The 26,807-nt window shown below is 38.3% G+C and overlaps 3 protein-coding genes across 4 annotated transcripts in view; 2 read left to right on the plus strand and 1 right to left on the minus strand.

Annotated features, from left to right (window-relative positions):
• celsr3 (cadherin, EGF LAG seven-pass G-type receptor 3) overlaps positions 1-14,678 on the plus strand; it is a 46,576-nt gene extending 31,898 nt beyond the window's left edge. Inside the window, 23 exon segments of the mRNA XM_042729800.1 lie at positions 110-230; positions 1,158-1,341; positions 1,428-1,529; positions 1,605-1,699; positions 2,230-2,439; positions 2,553-2,736; positions 3,481-3,630; positions 3,706-3,886; positions 3,970-4,137; positions 5,224-5,350; positions 5,580-5,789; positions 7,405-7,579; positions 7,665-7,777; positions 7,910-7,989; positions 8,534-8,660; positions 8,814-8,933; positions 9,077-9,174; positions 10,145-10,236; positions 10,399-10,517; positions 10,520-10,577; positions 10,703-10,891; positions 11,160-12,033; positions 13,117-14,678. Of these exon segments, the coding sequence (XP_042585734.1) occupies positions 110-230; positions 1,158-1,341; positions 1,428-1,529; positions 1,605-1,699; positions 2,230-2,439; positions 2,553-2,736; positions 3,481-3,630; positions 3,706-3,886; positions 3,970-4,137; positions 5,224-5,350; positions 5,580-5,789; positions 7,405-7,579; positions 7,665-7,777; positions 7,910-7,989; positions 8,534-8,660; positions 8,814-8,933; positions 9,077-9,174; positions 10,145-10,236; positions 10,399-10,517; positions 10,520-10,577; positions 10,703-10,891; positions 11,160-12,033; positions 13,117-13,144 (3,805 nt within the window). The 3' untranslated portion in view covers positions 13,145-14,678.
• Positions 14,679-14,780: 102 nt separating this feature from the next.
• Positions 14,781-20,129, minus strand: LOC109066885. Its single transcript, XM_042729840.1, has 6 exons — positions 19,992-20,129; positions 18,883-19,011; positions 18,403-18,729; positions 18,208-18,313; positions 18,031-18,092; positions 14,781-17,151 (listed from the first exon to the last, which is right to left on the minus strand). Exons 3-6 carry the CDS (start codon positions 18,709-18,711, stop codon positions 16,618-16,620), a joined length of 1,011 nt encoding a protein of 336 aa, XP_042585774.1. The 5' UTR covers positions 18,712-18,729; positions 18,883-19,011; positions 19,992-20,129; the 3' UTR covers positions 14,781-16,617.
• Positions 20,130-20,160: 31 nt separating this feature from the next.
• wdr6 (WD repeat domain 6) lies at positions 20,161-26,747 on the plus strand. Of its 2 annotated transcripts, XM_042729804.1 has the most exons (8): positions 20,161-20,459; positions 21,318-21,444; positions 21,756-24,408; positions 24,749-24,826; positions 24,937-25,053; positions 25,142-25,236; positions 25,767-26,093; positions 26,136-26,747. In XM_042729804.1, exons 2-8 carry the CDS (start codon positions 21,348-21,350, stop codon positions 26,354-26,356), a joined length of 3,588 nt encoding a protein of 1,195 aa, XP_042585738.1. In that variant the 5' UTR covers positions 20,161-20,459; positions 21,318-21,347; the 3' UTR covers positions 26,357-26,747. The 2 variants fall into 2 exon arrangements, with proteins under 2 accessions (XP_042585738.1, XP_042585736.1); XM_042729802.1 differs by having other exon boundaries at positions 25,767-26,745.
• The last annotated feature ends 60 nt before the right edge of the window (positions 26,748-26,807 follow it).

Raw genomic sequence — 26,807 nt, forward strand, 5'->3', positions numbered from 1 at the left:
TGTCACGCTGTCTCGCTCTCCATGTCAGATCTGCCCTAGATACATAGGTATTTGATCAAATCTAACTGTGTGTTTGTGTGTGTGTGTGTGTGTGTGTGTGTGTTTGTAGGCTCGAGCAGCAATGTCCTCGTGGTTGGTGGGGCAGCCCGACATGTGGACCCTGCCACTGTGAAGCCAGTAAAGGCTTTGAAACCGACTGCAATAAGACCACTGGACACTGCCACTGCAAGGTACATCCATACTGTTACACTGTATGTTAAATGAGTAGGACATCCAAAAAAAATTAAATAAATAAATAAAATCACAGATTCACATCAGACACATGCACTACCATGTTCCTGACCTTCTCTGAGTTTCAGGAGAGTAAAAACAGAGTTTCTCAGGATCACCCTGTGGTGAATCGACAAGGCATGTTTAGCAGTTAGAGCTTTTTAGATACACATTTTACATTCAATATGCACATTCCAGCTTTACTTTATTTAAAATGTTATTATTAAAACAGTATATAGAGTATACAAAATAATGGAGAAATTAGGGAGAACGGGAATTGGAGATTTCGTGAATTTCCTGCCAAAGCACCACAGCTTTAAATTGAAATCATCATTTGTACAACGACAGGTATTTTAGGTTGCACAAATTTCTCTTAATAATAGCATGTTATATTGAACTTCTCTGTATCCTGTATGCATTTTGCCAGTATGTACAGATAATACTGTTCCTTCCAGGCTTTAAATGGTTATAGTCAAATTCACACGTTCTTTTGATTTGGTACTATTTATAGGAGTGAATCCCCACATTTTCACATATAATTGTTCATACAGTATAGCTGGTCTGGGAAGTGTTAGTTGGTTTGTGTGTGTGTGTGTGTGTGTGTATAAGTGTAATTAAGAGATTAGAGAAATGTGTTCCTCACTCTGGGGTGCTATAATAAAGCTTTACTCACCCTCACGCTGTACATCAAGCTTTTGATTATCTGTATATTACACTCCGATCCCAAAGGAAAACATGAACACACACAATCTTATCAGGCTTTTGAAATATATGAAGGAATTTTGTTTATTATTCTAGCTATTATGTTATAATCACTATGCTCTGTGATTTTTATCAGTTTGTGTAGTAAATGCATGTGTTAATATGGATGTTTTTGTGTGTGTCAGGAGTTTCATTACCGGCGACGGGGCAGTGATGTCTGCCTGCCATGTGATTGCTATCCAGTGGGCTCCTTCTCAAGGTCATGTGACCCCGAGAGCGGCCAGTGCCATTGCCGACCTGGAGTGATTGGCAGACAGTGTAACATGTGTGACAGTCCATTTGCTGAGGTCACACAAACAGGCTGTGAAGGTACAGTAAATACCCCTTCATCCAACCGTTAATCTTTCCATGTTCTCTCCACAATTGTTAATCGTTTCCTCACCCGCTTTTCTTAGTAATCTATGATGGCTGTCCAAAGACCATAACATCAGCAATCTGGTGGCCCAGAACAAAGTTCAACCTGCCTGCTGCTGTCCCCTGTCCTAAGGGATCAGTAGGTGAGTGAGTGTGTAGATTCACATCTGTGTCTTTTTTGAAGTCCATCTAATGCATTCGTTTATCTCTTGTTCCAGGAACTGCGATTCGGCACTGTGATGGAGAGAGAGGATGGCTCGACCCTGATCTGTACAACTGCACCTCTCCTCCTTTTGTGGAGCTAAACACAGCCGTGAGAAACTATACCTCCACATCCACTATCCATTTACTATAAGGAGGCCTATTGCATACATTTTTTTGCAAAAACTTTTTCTTGGTTCCTACACTGAAGATTTTGCATGGATGATATTAAAATTCTGCACAATTGGCAATATTTATTTTCCTGTTAGAGCTCAATAATATAGAATTGGTTGTAAGATAAATAACCAATAAATAATATATTAACCAGTAAATAATGCTTTCCATAGTGTATATGGATATATATAATATTATTAAATGTACTGTATAAAAAATGCATATTCATTTTGATTTAATTTTAGATTAATAACAGTCTCTTTAAATTAGTATTTATTTTTATTTTATTTTATTTGAGTATGACATGTTGTTACGGCAAAGCTAATGTAAAATGTAAATATTCAGCAGAAATGAGCTGAATTGAATTGAATATGTCAACACAGGATGAGTGAAACAGGCCTAAGATCCATAACTTTCACACAGTGCTTGTCTATATTACATAACTATTTTTTCAATGTGTGTGTGTAGCTGGAGGCTTTAGAAAGAAATGAGACAGAACTCAACACCATCATTGAGAAAAAACTGGCCCATCAGCTTCGTGATGTCACAGAGGCAACAACCCGTCTCTATGGCAGTGACCTTCAGATAGCCGAGCGACTGCTGTCTCGCCTTCTGACCTTTGAGAGCCTCCAGTCAGGCTTCGGTTTGACAGCTACTCAGGATGCACATTTCAATGAGGTGTGTATTACCTTAGGGACCTGATGAATAGCTGGAAATTTGACATTCAAATTTTATTGAACTTGACAAGACTAGTTGATTAATGTCTTGCTTTGGTCTGTCTCTCTCTGCAGAATGTGTTGCGCGGCTGTAGTGTTTTGTTGGGTCCGGGCAGCGCTGCATTGTGGAGGGGTCAAAGTTCAGGTCAGACTGGAGCGGCGGGATTGGCCGATCTGTTAGAGCAGTACACCCGCATACTCGCCCAGAACATGAAGCAGACCTACCTCAATCCTGTGGCACTCGTTGCCCCAAACATCGGTCAGCATTAATACACAACAAACACATACAGAAGACATAATTACTTTTATTCAGCAGGGATGCATTCAATTGAAAAAAATCTGTTTCAAATAAATGCTTTTCTTATCAAAGAAACTACAGATCATAAAAGGAAGTGTTACTCATGCCTCAGCATCTTAGAATGATTTCTGCTGGGTTTTGAGGGAGTGAAAAGCCTCAAATTAACTTGACCGACCTCTGAAAATTGATTTCAGATAAAATGCTTTTCATTGAGACAGTCTTTGAAGCATTTCTGTTGATTTATTATATATATTTAAATATCAATCCTCACTTTAAAAAAAAATCTTAGTAAATTTTATTTAATCATTAAATGATTTGTTGATTTTTATTTTTTACTGTGATGGGTATAATAATTATAATACTTCTAATATATCACTTGTATTTTAAATATATATTTTTTTTATAAAATAATGTGTGGCATATTTAGTTGCTTCAATCCAGTAAATATGCATTTTGTTTGTGAAAAGCATAGCACTTCCACTCTGGAGGAGAGAGCATCTTAGTCAGCTGATGGTGGGAAAAAGTAAATATTGGAAATAACCTGTCATGTGCAGTGTGAAGTGAAGTTGAGAAAGATCAATGTGAGACTAACACCTGCAGTGTGCACCTCCGGCAGGATCAGCAAGAAAAACTGCAGCACTACAGAGAGCAGACCTATTAAAAGAATCCTGTAGTTCACACAGTGTGTGTGTTTGTATTTTGCAGTCATGACTCTGGATCGCGTTGACAACCACACACACGTGCGGCGACGATTTCCACGGTATCACAGTACTCTGTTCCGAGGTCAAGCGCTTTGGGACGCTCACACACATGTTGTGCTGCCCCCCACTACACTAGTGTCACAGCGCAACTTCTGTAAGTATCACATATATACACTCTTAAAATCCATTTACAATGCTTAAAAGCATTGAGCAATAAATCTGTTTTTAGTTTCAGCTCCATCTCCTGCTGGCCCTGTGAACCTGTTGGCCAATCAGACGTTAGAAGCAACAGCAGCGCGGCGTTCTTTGTCACTGCAAGAGGCGCCGGTTTCCATTGTCATCCTCCTTATTTATCGAAGCCTAGGGGCCGCACTTCCCCCTAAATACCACACAGACCGTCGTGGCGTCAGGTTAGAAAGAGATAAACAACACACGTATCACTGTGATCTATGAGTGTGATTGTTTTTCTAACAATGTGTGTGCATCTCTGCAGGTTACCCAGACACCCTGTGTTGAACTCGCCTGTAGTGAGTGTTTCTGTGTACAATAACCAGACATTTGTGGAGGGTTTTCTGGACACTCCAGTCCTGCTGGAGTTTCGTCTTCTGGAGACCAGCAACCGCAGCAAGCCACTGTGTGTGCAGTGGAATCACAGCAGCCCGTAAGTCTGTGTGTGCTGTCTTTGTTTACTCAATTTCATGTCTCAAGGACAAACAAAACCACTATTAAAGGAATAGTTCACCTCAAAAATGAAAATTCTGTCATCATTTACTCACCCTCATGTCGTTCCAAACCTGTGCGAGTTTCTTCCTTATGATGAACACAAAAGAATGTTTTGCTGGTATTCAAAGAGTTGTTGGTCCCCATTGACTTTCATAGTAGGGAAAGAAATACTATAGAAGTCAATGGGGACCATCAACTGTTTGAGTACCAGCATTCTTCAAAATATCTTTTTTTATGTTCAACATAAAAAGAAACTTACACAGGTTTGGAACGACATGAGGGTGAGTAAATGATGACAAAATTTTCATTTTTGTGTGAACTATCCCTTTAAATCACCATCAGTTGACCAAACCATTACATTACACTGCTGGTCAAAAGTTTGAAATAATTAAGACTTCATTCTACTATGCTGATTTGGTGCTCAATTATTAATAATGGTTCTATTATTATCAATTTTTTTAACAGTTAATACAACTGTTTAATATTTTTGTGGAATCCGTGATACCTTTTTTAAGGATTCTTTGATAAAGAAGAAAATCAGCATTTATTTGATATTAAAATCTGTACTTTTGCTTTTGATCATTTTAATTGGTCCTCGTTAAATAAAAATGCCTTACTTTCTTTCTTTCTTTTTAAATCTCCCTTACCATGATACATTAATGATAATTCATCTGTCATTGTTTCCAGAAAATATTAAACAGCAAAACCTGTTTTGCACTAAATCAGAATATTATAATTAATTATGAAGGATCATGAAGACTGCTGTAATGGCTGCTGGAAATTCAACTTTGTCATCACAGGAATAAATGATATTTTAAAACATATTAATTTAGAAAACAGTTATTTTAAATTGTAAAAATATTTCACAATATTACTGTTTTATATTTTATCAAATAATGCAGGTTTGTTGAGTGTGTTTGACTTCTTTCAAAAACATAAAAAAAATCTTACAGACGGCAGACCTTTGAACGATAGTCTGTAATGTAAGGAATAAGCAGTAAATGCTGTGAATGTGTGTGTTCAGTGTATCAGCAGGAGGCTGCTGGACGGTGAGGGACTGTAGTGTGGTCTATAGGAACACCTCACATGTTCGCTGTCAGTGCCACAGACTGGGAACGTTTGGAGTCCTTATGGACAGCTCACAGAGAGAGGTGATGTACATGCGCACTCACACACACACACACACACACACACACACACACAGAACAAAGAACGATCAAGGTCACATTACTGAAAAGCTATTCTTTACAAGAAATATTCACGTTTTTCAAGAATCTAATACTACATAGCAACAGGATGTTCCACAGTGACATCTCCTTCAGCACAAGCACCGTTGCTGATATCTTTTCCCTTCTCTCTCTCTCTCTGTTTGCTAAGCAGCAGTTAGAGGGTGACCTGGAGACCCTCGCCATAGTAACGTACTCCTCACTCTCAGTTTCCATGGCGGCTTCTAACCTAACTGTTTTTATTCAAAGATCGTGCCTGAGGGGACTGAAATCAAACACACGCAGCATTCATTCCAACATGGCTGCCGCTACGCTCCTCTCCCACCTCACATACCTGCTGGGCATCAACCAGACGGAACAACAGGTCAGAGAAGAGAGATGTCTGTGTGTGTCTGAATCTAAATGTGGGTTAGTGAGACAGACAAAGAAAGTTTGGGTGGGCTCGAAGACCAAAACACTGTAAGAGACAAGCACAATCTGTGTAGTTTCCTTTGTGCTGAATGTACATTGTTATTTATAGTCCAAAATATAATAAATAGATAAAGCACATCATTTTTAAATAATAAAGAAATAAATCTGAATTAAACTGATCAAAAGGAACATGAAACAACATTTATAATTTAAAAGTTGTTTTTTTAACATTCTATTGATTAAGAATCCTGAAAGAAAATGTATCATGGTTTCAAAAAAAATATATTATGTGGCACAACTGTTAATATTCAGCACTGATGATAATAATAAATGTTTCTTGAACAGCAAATCAGCATATTAGGATGATTTGTGAAGGATCATATGACATTGAAAACTGGAGTAATGACTGCTGAAAATTCAGCTTTGCCATCAGAAATAAATTAAATTTTTAATTATATTAAAATAGAAAACAGTTATTTTAAATTGTAATAATATTTCACAATATTGTGTTGATTCAATGCAATGTTGATTCAAACAATATATAATTTGTAAAAATGTAAAATATATAACTGTAAATGTAATATGTAAATATAAAATATTTTATATTTAAATACCATATATAATGTTAAATATAATAATATTTCATATAAACAGTAAATATTACACATATATATATATATATATATATATATATATATATATATATATATATATATAAAAATTCATCATATTGTCAGTTATTTTTCTTTGTTTTAGCACCTTAACAAAGTGGTCTCAGACGTTTAGAGCCCACTTTATATTTTAAAGCTTTTATAAAGGCAAGTGTAACAGCAGGTATTAAAGATCATGAATAGTTCAGTAGAAAGCCAGCCTATTTGTCAGGATAAAGCACTTGGCAGCTTGAATATGATTTGTCATTCAGAAACTGACATTTCAGCCATTAGCGCAATATGGTACAAAAGCCACTTACACTATGCTGTGCGCTGGGAACCAGACATTATTACACACTTTTCTTGACAGACACTCTCACTGTATCTCTCTCGTCCTCAGACAGACACTCACACATTAGTTCTCTTTCTAAAGCAGGTTAACACCATTTTTAACAGAAGTTATTCTCAGGAGTGCAAACCACTCACACTAAAAGCCTGTTACTGCTGAGTTCATTAATTTCAACCACTGTAATGGGATGTGGGTGTGTATGTGATCGAGTATGTGTTCATTGATAATTCATCTTCTCTCTCGAAAATTGACTTGGCTGGCATGTATTGATTTTAGACCTTAGATTCTGTTTTTTGGACATGTACTGCAGATAGCATTCAGGAAGTGGTGTTAATGAGATCAGGAAATGGTTTAAGCTGGATTTGAACTCATAACACCCAACTGAGCACCAAATCTCAATAAGTCAGAACCCATGTGCAAACAACAAAGCCACAGCGTCTCCCACTTTGATCAGGACAAGAACACAATAGAAAGAAATATTCTTTTAATGTAGTATAAAACTAATGCTGTTATTGTCTATTCTCTGGTCTAATTGGTTCATTCTGTCTAATTCTCTTTGATTGGTGCAGTTCCTGTGTACGGTGGTTGCGATTCTGCTCCATTACTTCTTTATGTCGTCATTTGCGTGGCTGTTTGTGGAAGCTCTTCATATTTACCGTATGCAAACAGAAGCGAGAAACATCAACTATGGAGCAATGAGATTCTACTATGCTATTGGCTGGGGAGTCCCTGCTATCATTACAGGTGTGTAAACACACACACACACACACACACACACACATGTGTACTTTCAGGCAGATATGCTCTGTGACATATATGTGTGTTGCAGGGTTGGCAGTTGGGTTGGATCCAGAGGGGTATGGCAACCCAGATTTCTGCTGGATCTCCATGTACGATAAGCTCATGTGGAGCTTTGCAGGACCAGTTAGCGTCGTCATCCTGGTATTTTGCTTTTCAGTGTGTTTGTGTTGTTTGCGCCATTTATGTGTTTTTATGTGTATTTGTAATTTTCTATCTGGATGTGTGAAGTACTGTAATGATTGTCTAAACTGTCAAATCTCTCTCTGTTTACAGATGAATGGTGGGATGTTTTTAATGGTCCTGCGTATGACATGTAACCCCAAGCAGAAGGAGATAAAGAAACTGCCTGTGATGTGAGTACAACATGCATGTTTTCAGGAACAATCAGTTTGGAAAGTGGCAGTGGAAACTTATAATTTTATCATCGTGAATATTATTTAGGTGACCCCTAAATAATGAAAATTCTGTCATCATTTAGTCACCTTCAAATTGTTCCAAACCTGTATGAATTTCTTTCTTATGCTAAAAACAAAAGAAGATGTTTTAAAACCAAAGTGAGCATTTTTTCTTTACACCCCAGCCAAAAATTATATTATATTATATTACATTACATTACATTACATTACATTACATTATATTATATTATATTATATTATAAATAACAAACCTTATATTATTAAACAAAATATATTATATAATAACAAAATATATTAAATAACATTATATTATATTATATTCCAAACATTGTGAAAGTTATATTGGTTATAATGGTGCTTCTTCCCTGCATGCGTTTCTAGCGTCAAATTGTGTCAAATTTTCAGCACAGAATTTATTACTTTTCGCCACTTTATTCTACATTAATTCCTTTTATTCTATTTCTCTCTCTCCATATCTCAGTTCTACTATCCGCAGTGCCTTCCTCCTGTTATTATTGAGTACATGTGTTTGGTTGTTTGGTCTTATGGCTGTTAATAACAGTGTCCTGGCGTTCCACTACCTGTTCATTGTCCTCTGCTGCGTACAGGTAAGTGTGCACTGGCTCTTACTCATCTCTTTCTTTTAAGTGTGTTTGTGTGCTTGAGTTTGTCATTGACATTTTTGCATTTTTTACCCTGTACACTTTGTTAGTTGTGTTCTACTTGCAGTGTAATGATATTCTCCTACTCACGTGTCTCAGGGATTGGCTGTACTGTTGGTTTTTACTATCCTGAACTCTGAGGTGCAGGAGGCCTGGAAACTGGCCTGTCTGGGCAAGAAAAGCCCCAGTGAAGAACCTCCCAGACCGCCGCAGATTACAGTTAGTGAACACAAACATACATATTATCATATGACCCCCGACACATGCACAGTTTTACACACACATCTTTAACTCAAACCCATATTTGACCTCATGGAGTGAAAATAAGCCTGTGGATTTGTAACCTGCTTGTATGTGTGCAGGGCCAAAATCCATACAACAGCTCCTCCCTGCTGGAGCAGAGCGGATTACACCGGATCACACTCGGAACTTCAACCATCTCATCCGTCAGCAGTGCCAGGTCTGTCAACACATCAACACATCAGTTTCAGATTCACAATTCTTAAAATTATGTATACCTAAAAATAAGCACATTTGAAAAGAAATAAGGTATAACATGTATAGGAAAAAATATTGGTGATATTTTAGAATAAGGTGTGATGAACGAGCTATGTATTGTACTATATTTTTTACTATGCTATGTTGTTATAAAAATATATTAATTGTTAATAAATGTTATAAATATGTTCATTCATAAAAAACTGTGTCATTTAAATTTATGTAAAGTTTTATAGCTGTATTATACTATTCACTCAAATTCTTATGCTTATAATATACACTACTGTTTGGGGTTAGTGAGATTTGTTTATTTTTTTATTGATTTATACATTATTTTATTATGTTATGCATTTAAATTGATCAAAAGTGACAGTAAAATTTTTTGCCAGAAATCTGTTTCAAATAAATGATGTTATAAAACATTTATAAGTCAAAATAAATGTTTTTGATCACCAAATCAGCATATTAGAATGACTTTGAAGGATCATGTGACACTGAAGAATGGGGCAGTGGCTGCTGACAATTTAGCTTTGCCATCACAAGAAAAAAAATACATTTTAAAATATATTCAAATACAAAACAGTTGATACTATTTTACAATATTACTGTATTAACCATATTTTTGACCAAATAAATGCAGCCTTGATGAACATAAGAGCTCTTTCAACAACATAATAAAATAAATAAATATATAACTTGAGACCACATACTTTTTAGCAGTGTATTTTGTAATAAAACAAATGCAAAATACAAGATAAACAACTGTAGATTGTATATCACTTTCTTATTTTCATATTGTACATTATACATCATTTGTAAGCTGAACCGTGAAAACGTGTTAAAATTTGTAGGCAGTTTTGTTGACTACCTGCTGTATGTATCCATATGTAGCAAACTGAAAGCCTGAAAGTTGGCGTATATGCTTTTCTCAGGGAGAATCTCTTGGCACGGCAGACTCTAGAACACACTCTTGGTCACACAGGGGCCACTGACCTGGACGTGGCAATGTTTCACCGCAACGGAGGTACACTAACACGCAATAACCTGCATGCATGTATGTATTCACACTTCCACACGCTCCTTAACTGCTCGCTGGTCATTCTTTACTTGTTAAATTCTAGTGTTTATGACTATGTCATGTCAGAATTAGTCATTTAGTTTATCTGTTCTTCTGATTGTCTGTCAGGTGAGGACTCAGACTCAGATTCTGATCTCTCACTCAAAGAAAAACGAACTTAGTCCATCCAACCAACAAACAGAGAGTAAAAACAACGCCCGCCTGCACGCACCCATCCACCCTCCAAACAAACCGGACTACACACAGCAAACGTTTACTCACAGAGCCCACACACAATGGTGGAAAAGGTACCAAAATTATTGTTGCAGTTGTCTATGTCACTGTTATTGAAACCAGAGGAGTGCCGAAAGCTAGTTTCATTCTTAGTTTTGTGATACCCAACTGTTAGTGTATGGGATTGTTTATGTGTCAGATCTGGATGGCAATGACCTGCTCTCCTATTGGCCAGCGCTGGAAGGCTGCGAGGCACACTCACTGCAGAAATGGGGCTCAGAGCGCCGCCTAGGGGGCGACTACAGCAAGGACACAGCTAATAACAACCAGCCAGACGTAGCGCTGACCAGCGGAGATGAGAACGGACTCACACACAGACACCGCAAGGGTGAGGCATACATTCATTCAAAATGTTATCCAGTATTGGCTAATAATTTTGCATGTTTATTCCTTCTATTTTTGCATTTAGATGCTGTCATCTAATGCTCACATAATCTATAAAAACAATTTATCTAATTGTTATTATTGTATTTATTTATGGTCATCTTATTTACATGAAAATAGTTATTAGCTTATTGCTATTTTCATGTATTGACAGAATTTTAATATCAATGCATAGAAAGCCGTACTAAACCCCTCTGCATCCAATATCTCAGGAATCCTGAAGAATCGCCTGGGATGCCCTCCTGCTCTGCAGGGCCTGTCTGCCGTGGGTCGCGCTCCCAGTGAGATGTCTTGGTACAGGACCTCAACACTGGGTCACAGAGGTGTCCCAGCTGCTTCCTACGGTCGTATGTACTCCGGCACTGGCTCATTGTCCCAACCTGCTTCCCGATACTCTTCCCGTGAACACTTGGATTCGCTTGCGCGACGCCAGCATTCTCGGGACAACCTTGACCTGTTGCCGAGACGACGCGAGCTTGATGTCGAACACCTGGGTGGGTCCAGAGAGAGGCTGGGCCCCGTTCACAGTATCCATGCCTCCAGGGAGGATCTGGTGGGCAGGGGTGGCATGGTGGGTTTAATGGGGGCAGAGGGTTCATTAAGCGGTTCGAGAACGCAGCTTAACACTCTAACAAGGCAACAGGCCTCTCGGGAGCACCTCGGAGGGGCTCTTATGAGCAGTCGGTCCCGGGAGCAGTTGGAATCTAACGGCGGAGCGCAGCCCTGCAGGGAGTGGCTGAGAACCCTGCCGCCCCGACAGCTCTCACACCCTGAGCCACACCCACCCTCCTCACCCCCTCCACCAATCACAGAGGAACCCCAGGAAACCCTGCCCTCTCGCCGCGGTCGCCTAGACTCTGCCCCCCCATGTAGGTACCCGCCATCTGCAGCTGCACCTGGAGCTCCATCCAGTCGCCCGCCCTCTAGTGAACACCTGGATATTCTCTCCTCCATACTCGCCTCCTTCAGCTCCTCTGTCTTAACCCCGCCCCCTAACCCTGTCTCTGCCTTGGCAGGCCCCTCCCCTTCCCCGCCTCCTCTCTCTGCAACCTCTCAGAGCGTTTCTGAAGTGTCACCTGACTCTGAGTAAGTCCAGCCCCTGTTTTGTCTCCTTCTGTATTCCTTATTTGTTTCATGGTCATCCTTGGTTCTGTTCAGTAACAAAATGTCAAAGCTGCTCTTTTCCATACAGAAAAATGCATGGTGATACGCTGTAAATTTTGTGTGGTTTACTTTTAGCTCTTTACTTTTTTTTTTTTTTTCATTTACAAGTAAAAAACATTAAACATGAAAATTGCTATTAAAAATAAAAACATCCTAAACAATATAAATATATAAATTTGAAAATATTATTGTGTCTGTGTGTCTATGTGGACATACACACACAGTACAAAATAATTACTGGGTTTTATTAAAATAGTCCTAATTAATAATAATGTAAATAATAATAATAATAATAATTGTAATTTTTGTTTAACATTTTAAAATATAAAAAACATTCTATACTATATATGTAAAAAAGTATATAAATAAGTATATATATAATTATTAAAATATATTACTATTACTATTATGCTGTGTAAACATACTATTACTATTTTATATATATATATATATATATATATATATATATATATATATATATATATATATATATATATATATATATATATATATATATATATATATAGTTTGTAATGTTTTATAAAATGTTATGCATGCTTTATTATATTGTTATATTTAACTATATAAATAATATTTTATATTATTTACATTTCACATCTTGGAGACGTTGCCATGGATTGAGTCTGTCTCAGTTTGTTCTGTTTCTTCATGTCATTCCAGACAGACTGGATGATGATGATGATGAGATCAGATCTCTGTGTGGAGCACTGGCTGTTCATGTCAGACAAAAATCTCACTGGACTTTTACAATTAATGGCAAAATTAATGTTTGAAAATGTAAACTGATATTTCCTACTGACACACTACAGCAAAATATAGAAGTAACTGACTTAAAACCATTTTTTAGCTGCTGAAAATACTAGTGTTCTAATTATTTTGGCCACCAAGATATATAAATATGTAACATAAATAGCACTAAATTATGTACAGGATGACATTATTGACTATTTTCCTGTTCTGTCGTTTTCTTTTTTCTCTTTGAAGAGTTAACAGAAGTGATGGACAATCTTGATGATTCCTTCACAGTCCCATAATGCACCTCTGCAGATGGGCTCAAGAATCACAGGACATAGCCAACCGGAGCGTTCAGGACTCCTACTTCACCCTGGGAAAAGCATAGGACATGAGAGTGAAGTTGTTCATCAAGGGCTTGAGCTATCACCCTCCTGAGAACAGACAGGAAATCAAACCAGAGGTGATGATTTCTATGACTTTCAATTAATCCAAACTACAAACCTCAGATTTTAGACCAACAGCTGAGATGACTGATCAGAGACAAAGAGAGAGAGGAAAAAACTGTACAGAACATTTTTATACTTTTTGTATCTTTTTCATCAAAGATCAAAGAAGAAAAATCTCTAGTGATGTTTTTGAAGATTGTGTGGATATGTGTTTAAGTGGGTAGGATAAAAAAAAAAACATTTTCAAACCCATTCTGAGCCAAAACAGTCCCAAACATTCCCAGACTTTCCACTCCAACATGTGTTTATGCAACAAGCCACGCCCCTGATAGACCGGAGAGAGTCTAAGAAGAAAAGGATTGGTCCGTGTAAATGCAGAACTTATTGGCCCAAACATGCATGGTGGGAAACTCCAGAGACAGTGATTGTAATTATAAAGAATTATGAAACCGAAGATATGTTTGGACCGTAACGATTGTCAGTCAATGGATTGTTTTCAGACAGGTGACTTGACTGGAAGATTTTAGCTTGATCTAAACACATTTCTTCAACAAATCCCAACAAACTCATGCTAGTATCAAATGCCTGTCCAGTTTCTGGAATATTTTTGGCCAAACTGCTCATTATTGTCTCTGTGAAGTATTGAATAATTTTAGTGCTTCAGAGGATGGAACATTGTAAAATGAGCTAAATACAACCATTAAGGTGAGATGGTTTCAAAATATCAAGCTCCTGTTTAAAAGGGAAACCGTGCTTCATCATATGACTTTATCTCTTTAGTCATTTGCAGTATTACCATGAGTTTTGCCAAAAAGAGTGCCCTGTATCATCTCTTTTATACCTCTTACCTGTCATAAAGTGCTCCAGTACTTTTTCTATTCATGGTTTTATATTTTATTTATTACTGCATAACTTTATCTTGTACAGACATTAAATTAATTTATTTTATTTATTAATATTTATTGAAATTCATTTCTCTACCATAATCGTTGCTGGGGTGTTTATAAAGAAGTGCGTATGGGAGTTTTTTTTATATATATAAGAGCGAGATTTCATCTGTTTCATATGTTTTATGTGTGAAACTTTTGTACATGTATCCTCTGATATGCCCCCCTTCTCTTCTGTTCACAATGCATTCTGGGAAAAGAAATATCCTCTGTCCATCAGAGAGAGAGAGAGAGAGCGAGAGCGGTAGAAGACAATGATTGGGTGGGAAAGAGAAAAGGGGAATGTGTAATGGCTCAACATGTTTAATGTGGGACATGTTGTATCCTTTTTACTTATGGGGGTTTCCAGAAAATAAATCTGCTACCAATGGGAGATGAAAGTGAGACCTATTGGGCGTCAATAAAAGAGTTATTGCTACCACGCTTCTGTATGTTTTTATGTTTATATATATTTATATTCAAGACAAACACTTCTATGGTTAAAAAAGTAACTTGTTTATCACATTACACATTTTTCTGAATTTCAGTCAAACGAAATTACATCTAAATGTAAATTTTACATCTGCTTTTACAGTGGAAGGTTCTCACTAGTTTAATTCAGTCTAACATTCTGTTTCACTGGTTTACACACACGATTTCCAGTCTACTGTTGTAACATTCCTAAAAAGACAGTTAATCTAAAATGAACGTACTGTTTATTCACCCTCATGTTTTTCCAAACCTGTATGACTTTATTTCATACAACATGGAACAAAGGTTTGGAACATAATGAGGGTAAGAAAATGATGACAGAATATCCATTTTATTCCTTTAAGATTTTCATATTTTGCAAAAGAACAAAGTGCTCTGTTCCCAAACACTGTATACTAAGACAAGTAAATCAACAACACTGAACTAACTTCAAGCACTCGTCACTTTAAGAGAAGCACTTATTTACCTGAAAAAACCTGCATAGTATAAATGAGCTACAGTGAACTAAATCTAAAGGTTGGTCCTAAAGACGCTGTCCTAAAACAGTCAGATGAGTTGTATCCAAGGATAGATTATGGACTGGCAATAACCCCTGAAATATTTCCACACATGGATGTTGTAATGTTGTATCTTCTGTATGTTTTCTTACCTCATATTTGCAGTGTACTTTCTTACCACAGTAATTTTTAATGTTTGTAATGTAATGCATATAGCATCAAACAGGGGCCTTGGAGAACTTCAATCCTTGGTTTGATCCACAAGCATTAAATTAAAATACAGTAACATTAGAAATCTCATTTCAGTTCATTTCTTCTTCTCATCTAACACAAGTATCAGGACTAAACATCTCCTCACTGCTCAGTTCTGGCCTGAATGTGCGAGGGTTTTGAGATTTTCACAAAAAACGCATTTTTGCATTCCACTGTGCTGCTTTTCCATTTTTAACATGCACTAGATGGACATGTTTGACTATTGCACTCCAATTTCCAGTCTCGCTTTTGGAAAACTTCCCAAACATAAGATTTTCAGTTGTTTTTGTTATATGATATCACTTAAACAAGAGACCCAGAGAGACACAGTGCATGATAAACATTCACTATTTTAAGCCAATTAAATTAATTAACAGGTCAAAGTAATTACATTTAAATTATAATAAAACCTCACAGGCTTGTAAAAAATGGTAAATGAGCTTTTATGTTGACAATTTTACTCATGTAAAACAAATGCTAGCAAAATTGGATGCTAAAAGGCTTCTTTGTTGACAATTGCAATGCTAACATTAGCATTACGATTTGATTCAAGTCATAATCTAAGTCTGTCGGACTGTGGATAGTTCATCCAAAAAATTAGAAAATGCTGTTGTCGTTTACTTCTCCTCATGTCTCTCCAAACATGTATGACTTACTTCCTTCAGCAGAACACAAAAGAATATATTTTGAGAAATATTTCAACTGTTTTTTAACAACACATGACCCATTTACTTCTATTGTATGGAGGCATTAAAAAAAAAAAAAAACTTTGTTTGTGTTGCACAGAAGAAAGTAAGTCACACAGTTTGGAGCAATATGAGGGGGAGTACATTATGAATTTCAATTTTCAGGTGAATTATCCCTTTAACTATCCCACTTTTGACTGAATGGAATGCAGCATCAGTGTTGATGAGAGAGAGTATGAAAGGAAATCAGATTTGTATTGGCTACTGGTACAAAGCCTGCACGAGTAAATTCCCCCCTCCATATGATACACATGGTACATTCCTAAACACCAATTAAGTTTAGTCCACAATAAAAAATATACTGTTTTGTAAATAAACAGCATTGCTAGAATAAAAAATGACTTTCAAAAAAAGAAAGCAAACATAGCTAAGATGCCATAAACATCTGAGTTCAAGTCTGTAGATATTCGTTATCCTCGCTGTCACTACTGGAAGGTGGAGGATCTGTGGTGATCTTCCGTAGTTTGGCTTGATAATATCTCTTCTTGGCCCGCGCCGCCTTCTCCTTTTGTCTCACTGCTTTCCTCTTCTCCTCCCACACACACTGCTGCAGCAGTAACAGACTCATCGTCTGCTGATGCTCCAGCTCAAACAGTTCCTGTCGACGTGCCTCCCATTTCGAGTTCGAGGTATAAGAGTCCATTGGCGGTAATGAATTCTCAACTGCTCCTCCGGCAGGAGCACGTGGCACCACAGGCTCTCTGTGTGGGGTATCGAAGTTTGAACCCCTAGTCCCTGATCCCAGCCCTGAGGTGCTTCCTGCATGGGTTGGGTAGATGAGAGAGGGACGGCTGGACCTGGAAGAGACTGAATGTGAGTGGAGAGGAGAGGAGGCAGTGCCAGGAGGAATCCCAGAGTTAACAGGTGGGTGAGTCGGTGAGACCAATCCAAGTTCAATGGCTAAGTTCTCCTTGCTGTCTACTTCCTGTAAAAAAAGGTTTAATAGAATCATAATTGCTGTACATTTATGTAATAAGTCTCAAAGTGGCATGCTCTATTGCGAGTATACATGCATGTATTGTACATGCAGTAAACACAGGAAATCTGCAATGAATGCAACACTGGTGAAAATGTATATGTCTAGTGTATGGAACACAGAATATGACAAAAATGACCCCTTTAAAAATTTTATATTTATATATCTTTATAAAGTTTTTATTTAATAAGATTTTTTAAAAGTTTTTTTTTAAGTCACTTATGTTCACCAAAGCTGCAAAAAGCAAAAATACAGTAAAACAGCAATATTGTGAAATATTATTATTATTTTTTATAATGTAATATATTACTGTGACTACAAAATTTTTAGTTTTCAGTGTCACATGTTCTTTCAAAAAAACTTTTTAATATTCTGCTCAAGAAACATTTCTTGTTAGTATCAATGTTAGAAACAGTTGTGCAGCTTAATATTTTTGTGGAAACGGTTAATTTTTTTTTTCAGGATTCTTTGATGAACAGAAAGTTCAACAAAACCACATTTTTTTATTATAAATGTCTTAACTGTCAATTTCTTTAAAAAACAATTTCGTACCCAAAACATATGAATGGTAGTGTATTCAGTATATAATTATAAATTATTATGTCTATTTATAAATGAATAAATACATTTATATTACATTTTCTCCACATTTCCTTTGTTTACTGCATGTAAAATGTTAACACTTAAAAATATAATGGTGCAAGCAAGTACGCTTTCCATGCCATAAGAGAGTTAATCATATTTTTATAATAAAATCTCCAATATAAAAGAAAACGTTTAGCTTAAGAGGTACTTTAGTCATTCTTTTAATGCTGATTTCAGTCTTACATCATTTTGACTGTGGTCAGCATCTTCATGCTCACTCCCATTAGTGCCTGAAAGCCCCATCACTACAAGAGAGAGAATGACTCAATTAATCACCATCCTTGTATAATTACAGAGCTGACAGCTGGGAAGAGTGGTAATATTTCATCCTGTAATAGACATGGCATGACTATTAATTACCTGCTCCAGGTGAGCTACCCCTAACCGAGGCATAGCTGCCATCTCCATCTACCTCCTCCAGACAGGAGATGAGGTTCGGTACGAGGGTAATCACTTCTCTCTGCACCTGACAAGAACCACACACATCCACACTGTGTGTTGCTAGAATTTCCAAACCATATAACTGAATTATAGAAACGTAAGACTTCAGTTTACCTGCGTGAGGGCAGACACAGGAAGCCCAGCTGCCTGCTGTTCCTGTCGCTTCTGCAGCGCAACACGACATTCCACCTTCAGCCGTTTCCACAGCGTCTTCAGAGAGCCGATGCTGCTGGGGGGTCGACTAGGGAACGCCGCATTGAAGGCCTGGGCCAGCTCTGCCCATACAGCGTTCCGGTGCACAGTAGTGTTGGTGTCTTTCCGAAAGTCCTGGACTGTGTCCACCACCGCATGAATTCTCCGAAGCAGGAAAAGCTTCTGCTCCAGAGTGAAGTTTGGCATGCGGTACGTCATGGTGGTCAGCATGAGTGTATATGTGTGTAACTGGGTAAGAAGGCTTATATTGAGGTACTGTGTGTTACTTCATTTGTAGAAAATCTACAAAGTATCGCACTAGTATTATTTTCAACAGTCTAGTTTGAAAACTTTTTACATGGTAACATTTGCAGTATCACAGTGTTAGTTTTTGAGTCTTACACTCCAGCACTACAGGAAGGTGAGGTTGGTTTGGTGCCGTCATGTGCAGTGCACTTCCAGAGTTTCAGCTGCAGTGATATGTTAAAATCCACCTGATGCGCAAGGGGTCACCAGGTACACATGTGGAGTCTGTAATTCAGCAGACAGAAAACAAAATGAAGGGAATAATTGCTGTTTTTAAATCTTAATATCTGCTTCTCCTCCTCTTGGAAGAATTAATGAAACATTTGATCTTTGGGGGGAAAGCCTAATGTGCTCCACGAATTGATTTATGAGAATCGGTTCTTTTGAACAGTTCGTTTCAAAGAGCCGGTTGATAAAAACAGTTCAGCGATTATTCTACATGGTGACGTCGTCGTTTTGTTGATAAAAGCGTTTATTGTATTGTCTTTTGTCTCAGTTTTTACAGCCATGCAGCTAATAATAATAATAATAATAATAATAAAAACGTATTCATAATTTAAATATAGTGTATTTACATTGTCATAACATTCGTTAACATCTCTTGGCTGAAATGTTTTTGCACATTTTTATTTTTTTTGCATTTTTTGCACTTGATAAATTATATTTATTAAAACCAACTGTGAACATACATTTCCAATTAATTGTATGTGTAACAATTCAGCTATTTAGTTAGAATTAATTTAACCAAAATGTTCGGTTCACTCCAAATGATTTCAGTAGCAACTCACTCATCGATCCTCGGCTCATTCAGGTTGTTTCGAAAACGAATCGTTCAGTCCGTTTCTGTGAACTAGTTTAACCGACTCATTGAAATGGTCAGACTCAACAATTCGTTCAGAATTCGGATCGCTATTAAATGCAAGAATGAACAAAGAAAAAACAAGCCTTCAAAATCACAGATTCCCCATATAATTCAGGCGCAGGTGGAACAGGCTGCAATGTATTATTATTACTATGATTATGGATCCGCTGCTGGTCTCATTAATGTTAGCCACAGCGCTAAACCCGAGCATCGCACTACCGAAATGAACCTGAACTGCAATTTAAGACTACAGCTAGAGCTCTGTTCTTAATAAATCTCTCGAGCCTTTACACAACAGCTTATGACAAACTGATATTATATTATTTATATTGACCCTACTTACATGCAATCATCAGTCTGACGATTTTATTCCGAAAATATTATACTTTGTCCCCACCCCCTGGGTTTAAGCGCTCCGTAAGAAATTTAAACAACAGACTGGAGACACATGCGCAAAATGACGCTCCGGGCGTTAAAAAAAAGGCAGTTCAGTGGTTTGTGCATTTTATATGATTTGTATACCATTCTCATGAGATGCACTCAATACATATGGTTTGTGCATCAGGCAAATGCACAAATCTACGCGTTTTTTTACAGTAGGAAGCGCAGGACTCGTTTCATCCAATTGACGGCGAGGATGGTGCGGTGTGTGCAGTATTGAAGAGCGCGATTGGACGCTGCGCGATGTCAACGAGGAAGCGAGAACACATGCATGTAGCACAAAACATGCTGGAACCAGTATGAAAGAGAATGCATCCCTTTTCCATTTCACCTCACCGAAAAATAAAGACACGATCTCTACAAGGGAAGCGTAAGTCAAACTGAACTTGACAGGGTTGTTGTTGTTGTCCCTGCTAGAAAATTCATTTAAAGGTAACGTTAACTGTCCTGTTGACAGATGACGACTGACGTTCATTCTTTTTAATAAATGGGTAGATCCTCCGTCGATCCTTTGTAGAAAAACACACTTTATAGTAGTTGTCCTTTGGAAATTGTTAGCTGTTCATTTAAATTGTATTAAGAGCATGTAATGACAAGATTGTGGCATTTTATAATTTTAATTAATCAGAAAAGTAAAGAACCAAACTGTTATAGGTTCCGAAACACAACAACCAACTTAATATGAATTTCCAACAGGGTGAGGTTAGTCCGGGCTAAATGATACAATTAATGTTGTTTGACCTAAAGTATTTATTTAGAGTTCCTTTGAGATTTTTATTTACCCAAACATTAACATGTGTTTGGTTCTCTTGATATAAGTTAAGTCAATGACTTGCTAGTAAACATAATAAAATGTAATCTTTTTAGTCAAGTTATGGCAGAATGGAAAGGGGAAAAAAAGAAAATAGTCAGACGGAGAAGAATGCATTGGACTGACAGGAGCTCTTGCCATAGATGTTGTTGTACCATGTCACATTATGGTATTCTCCTTCAGTCGGAAAATAAAACATAAAGAAAAATGTACAGCTCATTCAGTCAGACTAATTGATAGGAATTATTTATTGCACAACTTTATGATTCATTTCAGTCTTTTTGAGTGGAACTTTTCCCCAGTAGGCTTATTACGAAAAAGTGGATCATAAAAGCCATTGCAAACAGTATGCATTTAATTCATTTTCATTTACTTGACAATAGTGAATAATGCTGTGATGTTTCCGTTGTGCTCCAGAAGTCTTCAGCCTGCTGTTTAGACCGCGAGATGGCATCTCCTGTGGAGTCTGCTGTGATGAAGAGCACTGTGCTTGTTGCTCCAGTGACTGCACTGGAGTTCCTGGGAGAGGATTTCCTGCTGACAGGTGACTGACATTCATTCATTTAATGAGCAGGTAGCAAAACATCGAGCTAAAAACCCATGTTGGATTAAAGTATGCAGACTATGACTCATGGGCCATTTTTGGGGTGTTTTTTCTGCTGAGTTTTGTATCCTGGCAAAGACGATCTGAGTTTACTTCCTCTGTTAAATTTCCTTTTGTACTAATAGGAACATGTGCTTGGGAAATGCTCAAATGTCTCTCAATATCCATAATGTGCATTTGTGTATTTATCTTAAAGAAAATATTTATATTAATTTGATCAATTCTTTCCTGTTAATTGTGTCATTTTGTAGGTGAGGGACCAGTCCTCTCTGTGTACAGTCTTCAGGCATCTCCTAAAGAATACGCATCCTTAAATGTTCTTCATAATTACCGTATCCATGGGATACGACCTAGTAGAAAACATCAGTTTGGAGAGAGACAGTTCAGCAATGTAATCTCATCTGAAAGTTCTGTTTTGGACAACGACAAGGAGGACATCATTGTTTTTGGAGGAAAAGGAGTTCGGCTTGTCAGATTCAGTACTGGAGGACGATGCCTAAAACTCATTGGTCCACTCTTGGAGCTTCAAGACTGGGTTCTGGACATTCACTGGCTGAAAAAACAACCACACCCACTGTTAGGCATATCCTTGGCTCACAATGCTGTTTTGCTTTTAGATGCAGAGTCTGGTAATGTTCTTTCCTTTTACTCCTGCGTAGAGACATGTCTTCTCTACTCAGCACTTATGATTGGTCCAAATTGGGATTCTTTAGTGCTGGTAGGTGGGACTGTTTTCAATCAGCTTGTGCTGTGGAGGCCTACAGGGACCAAACCTGATGGCCAGTCCCAGGTAGAGAGACGCCTGTTGGGCCACACTGGAGTTATTTTCAGCCTTTGCTACCTTGAGAAATCTGGGTGGCTGGCATCTGCCTCAGATGACCGTAGTGTCCGTTTGTGGAGTGTCGGCACATTGGGTGGAGATGCAGGCTGTGGAGAGGAATCGCCAACATGTCTTCGTGTGCTTTATGGGCACCAGGCACGGGTCTTCTGTGTCCGGCTTGCACCAAACCGTGTGTTCAGTGCAGGAGAAGATGGAGCGTGCCTGCTCTGGGAATGGGGAGGTGAAGGAAAGGTGGGACGTACATTTAGAGGGCATAGGTCAGGTGGAGTGAGGGCTCTGGCTGTCAGTGAGGAAAGTATAGGCTGTAAGGAGGGATGGATGGCTACTGGAGGTGCAGATGGTGGGGTAAGAGTATGGAGAGTGGCAGAGGAGAAGAAAGACTGTGAGGAAACTCAGGCAGAGACTCAGTTGGATCTGGGGTTTAAAGGGCAGGGTTGTCCCAAAGTGGTCCTATTAGTAGGTGAGGGTGAATCGAATACAATTCTGGTCTGTACTGATCAAGGAGAGGTGTACATTAGTCTGGGTGACTCCTGGGATGTCATTTGGCAAGGGGGAGCAGAATTCCAGTCCTATTGTGTGATGGAGATCACAAGCATCCAAGTCCAGAATTCAGATTGCATTGTGTGGGTGTGTGCAGTGGGTAATCTGAACGGAGGTGTACAGGTGTTCCTTGTAGGGCAGCCAGGTGTGGGAGTCTTGCTAAGAGCTGGCGAGGGTAAAGTTCACTCTGTACTCTGGGCCAAAGGATTGTTTGAAGGGTCCTGGAGTTGGTGTCTTCTTGCATCAGGCTCAGAGGGACTGGTTTACCGATGGACAATAAAAGTGACAGAGGATGAATCAGGCTTGCATGTGCAAGAGGAAACTCTTCTTCCATTCCTGCTGCCACCCTGTGCCAAACGCTGGCTGACTGCTGCAGTTACCTTGTCCCAGAGAAAGGGGTTGTACCTGTGTGGTGACCGGAGAGGGTCACTACTGCTCTACACTGAAACAGAAGAGAATGACAGAAGAAATGAAGAAAGAACAGACTTAGAAGAGCAAGAAACTGAAAACAATCAAACAGACCATGGTCGTCCTCTGTCTCCCATCAGTACCCTTTATGGAGTGCATGGAAAGCAAGGTGTGACTTCTGTGTGTGAGTATCAAGACTTATGTTACAGTACAGGTCGAGATGGATCTGTAAGAATACTAACTGTTGAAGAAAACGTCCTGAAGGTACGTAGAGTTCAACGAGCCTGCAGAGGCATGGACTGGATAGAGAAAGTTCTGTTTCTGGGCTCGGATGGACCTGAGGTACAGGAAAAGTTGCTGAATGAGAGAATCGAGAAGAGGACAATCAATCGAGAGAGTGCAAGTGTAGCCGAAACTCGGTTTGTAATGGTTGGCTTCCATTCGGTCCACTTCATTATATGGGACCCTCACAGACAAGAGAAGCTTTTATCAGTTGCCTGTGGAGGCGGCCATCGATCCTGGGCCTATAAATGCCCGATATACGCCAACACAGATCCTCAAGCACATACACTTGGACAAGGTACCCTTGTGTTCATCAAGCACGGAGCTGTCATGGCATCACGCTCATTAGCATCCACGGAAACCGATGTGAATGGACACACACTGAAAGAGGGGCTACATGGACGAGGCATCAGCTGTGTTTGTCACCTTGGTAGTCTGACCAAGACTGGACAATTTTCAGAACTTTGGGAAGTTTTTGTTACTGGAGGGGAGGATACCACAGTAGGTGTACTCGCCATCAGTGCAGAGAGTGGAACTGTTAAAGTGCTTTCAGTTCTAACGGACCATATCTCAAATGTTCGTGTGCTGGCTTCAATCAGAAGAAGAGAAACAAATGAAAAAGGGGGAGATGACGATACCTCCTCTCTCTCTTCTTTGGTGTTTTCTGCGGGTGGCCGGGCCCAGCTGCAGTGTTACCGGCTCTTGATTCGTTTGGATGAGCAGCAGGGTCAGCCAGTCTGTCAGGTCACACAGATAGCTGGCCATCGATTGGATGAACAGTGGGAACGGAAGCGGAACAGACACAAGACTGTCAAAATGGATCCAGAGACAAGGTGCGTGTGTGTTTGTGAATGTATATGTTAAAATACTCTCTCCTAGAGTTCAAATAATGCTTAAAGGGATACTTCACCCAAAAAGAACAGTTCTGTCATCATTTACTCACCTTGATGATGTTCCAAATCTGTATGACTTTCTTCTGTAGAACACAGAAAATGATAGTTTGGAAAATGTTTCGGTGTTGTTTTTTATTGCCTATAGGATGAAAATCAATTGGGTCCAATGTTGTTTGATTGTTGGTTGCAGCTGAAGATTTCTAACCACCAGAGGGCGGACAATACAATGTACAGGGGTTATTGTGAAAGATTACATTATGATTTTATCTCATGTTTGCAGGTACATGTCTATGGCTGTTGTGCATAATGGGACTGAATGTGTCCTGCTGGCTCTGGGCTGTAGTGATGGTGCAGTAAGGTAGCTTGGATAAAGATCATGAACATATGAATTTAAGAGTTTCATGCAATATATTTCATGTTTAAACATTCTATAATTAATGTATTGAGACTGTGTGTTTTCATTTGTAGGCTTTTCAGTGTGACTGAGAGCAGTAGGAGTGTTGACATGCTTTGGGAGTGTTTTTACCATCAGAGGTGTGTGCTCAGCGTCGCCACCTACAAGCTGGAGGACTCCCAAGACAGAAAGTAAGGACATGATGTGCATTTATCAAACACTTATTCCATAGTTGAACATTTCTTAAACTTATTTTCCTTTGTCCTCTTTCTGTCTCAGGCTTTTGTTGCTGTTCAGTGCCACTACAGATGGTTGTATATCTGTGTGGGATTTAACAGCAGTTTTGAACAGTAAGGCTAGTGTCAGCTGGCAGGGTGAGTCATGCATACACCAGAACATAAACATTTAATAACGTGCTGATTTTTTATGTTTGAATAACTGAGTCCTTGTCATGCTGTAGTTAAGAAGAACTTAATGATTTGTGTTATTTGATTGCATTCGTTATATATGTTAAAAGGGAATGTTCAGTCAGAAATAAAATGATAAAATCTGTCTTTATGTACTTACATTGTTCCAGACCTGTCCCCAAAAAACATGCTTATTATTGTTATTATTATTTTATTTAAGAATCTTGCAGTTGTTTTTCATACAACAACATCTCATTGAGACCACAGTTATTAAGGTTTAAAAAATTACAGTGCATTTGCTCTGACTTAAAGGTGGAGTATGTGTGTCTGTATAAAATTTATAAAAGAATTTTTCATTCATTACAGTCCCAAGAGCATAAAAAACTGACTGAATCAATGCTAGGTACCACAGTTTCGGATGCCATCAGGCTCGAATCTGGTTATAGAACTCTAAAATGTGTATATGCAAATAACAATTTACTCTGTCTGTGCTTCAGGTCCATCAGCCCCGTTCTTTTCCATACCTGTCCATCAAAGTGGAGTCAATGCGCTTACCATTTCACCTAGGAGAGAAATGAGGCAAATGAAGGAAAATGTTATCTCATTGGCCAGTGGTGGAGATGATGGACAGCTGTCTCTAATGCATATTAAGATAGATCAGAAAAAGCAAGAAAATGGAGCCGTGTCTCTACAGCTGCTTGCCCATTGGTCAGTGCCCTTGGCACACTCTTCCCCTCTCACAGGGTTATGTTTACTAAGCTCCACACTACTGGTGTCCACCTCACCGGACCAGCGCTTGTGTTTGTGGAGTGTGAACAGTGACGGACTCCGCCCACTGAAGGTGCTGTTCTCACACACTGCAGATGCAGCTGGGTTGTGGGCGTGGTTTGGTCAAGAGGGAGGAGCCTGGGTTGTTGTTTGTGGGCAGGGCTTACAGTTGTTTCAGTTAACGGAAAGAAAGATGGATGAACTGCATGAAACTGTTAACAGGACAGTAAAAGAAGAGGAGAGAAAGAAAGTGATATTTCCACATTTTCAAGGACAAAACACTGACTTTAATTTTGTAATTTATAAATTAGGATGCTAAAGATTTTTAGTTGTAAAGTTTGAGATTTTCAAATAAAGATCTTTTTTAAACGTGTAACCATTTTTCTGTGTTGGGTAAAGTACCTTATGAAGACATTTTTATTTGCAGTAAGGCTTAACAATGAAAGTCAGTACAGATCTACAGAAGCAATCAAAAGTTTGAACATTTATGTTTCTCATGATCCTACAGACTTTTTGGTATAAAGGCCAGTGTTGTTGTTGTTCACTAAAACTAAAACTATGAAAAATCATCCATGGTAATATATTAGATGAAATCTAAAAAATGAACAATTTAAATGTTGCCCTGACAGCTGAAGTACTTAAATTATTTGAACTAATATTAATGTAAAACTATATAGAAATACTTAAAAAAACAAACAAACAAAAAAAAAACTAATGAAAATGACAAAAGGACTTAACAAAATTACTAAAAATCATTTTATATATATATA

This window comes from Cyprinus carpio, chromosome B8 (genome assembly GCF_018340385.1).
Source record: "Cyprinus carpio isolate SPL01 chromosome B8, ASM1834038v1, whole genome shotgun sequence".
NCBI lineage: Eukaryota > Metazoa > Chordata > Actinopteri > Cypriniformes > Cyprinidae > Cyprinus > Cyprinus carpio.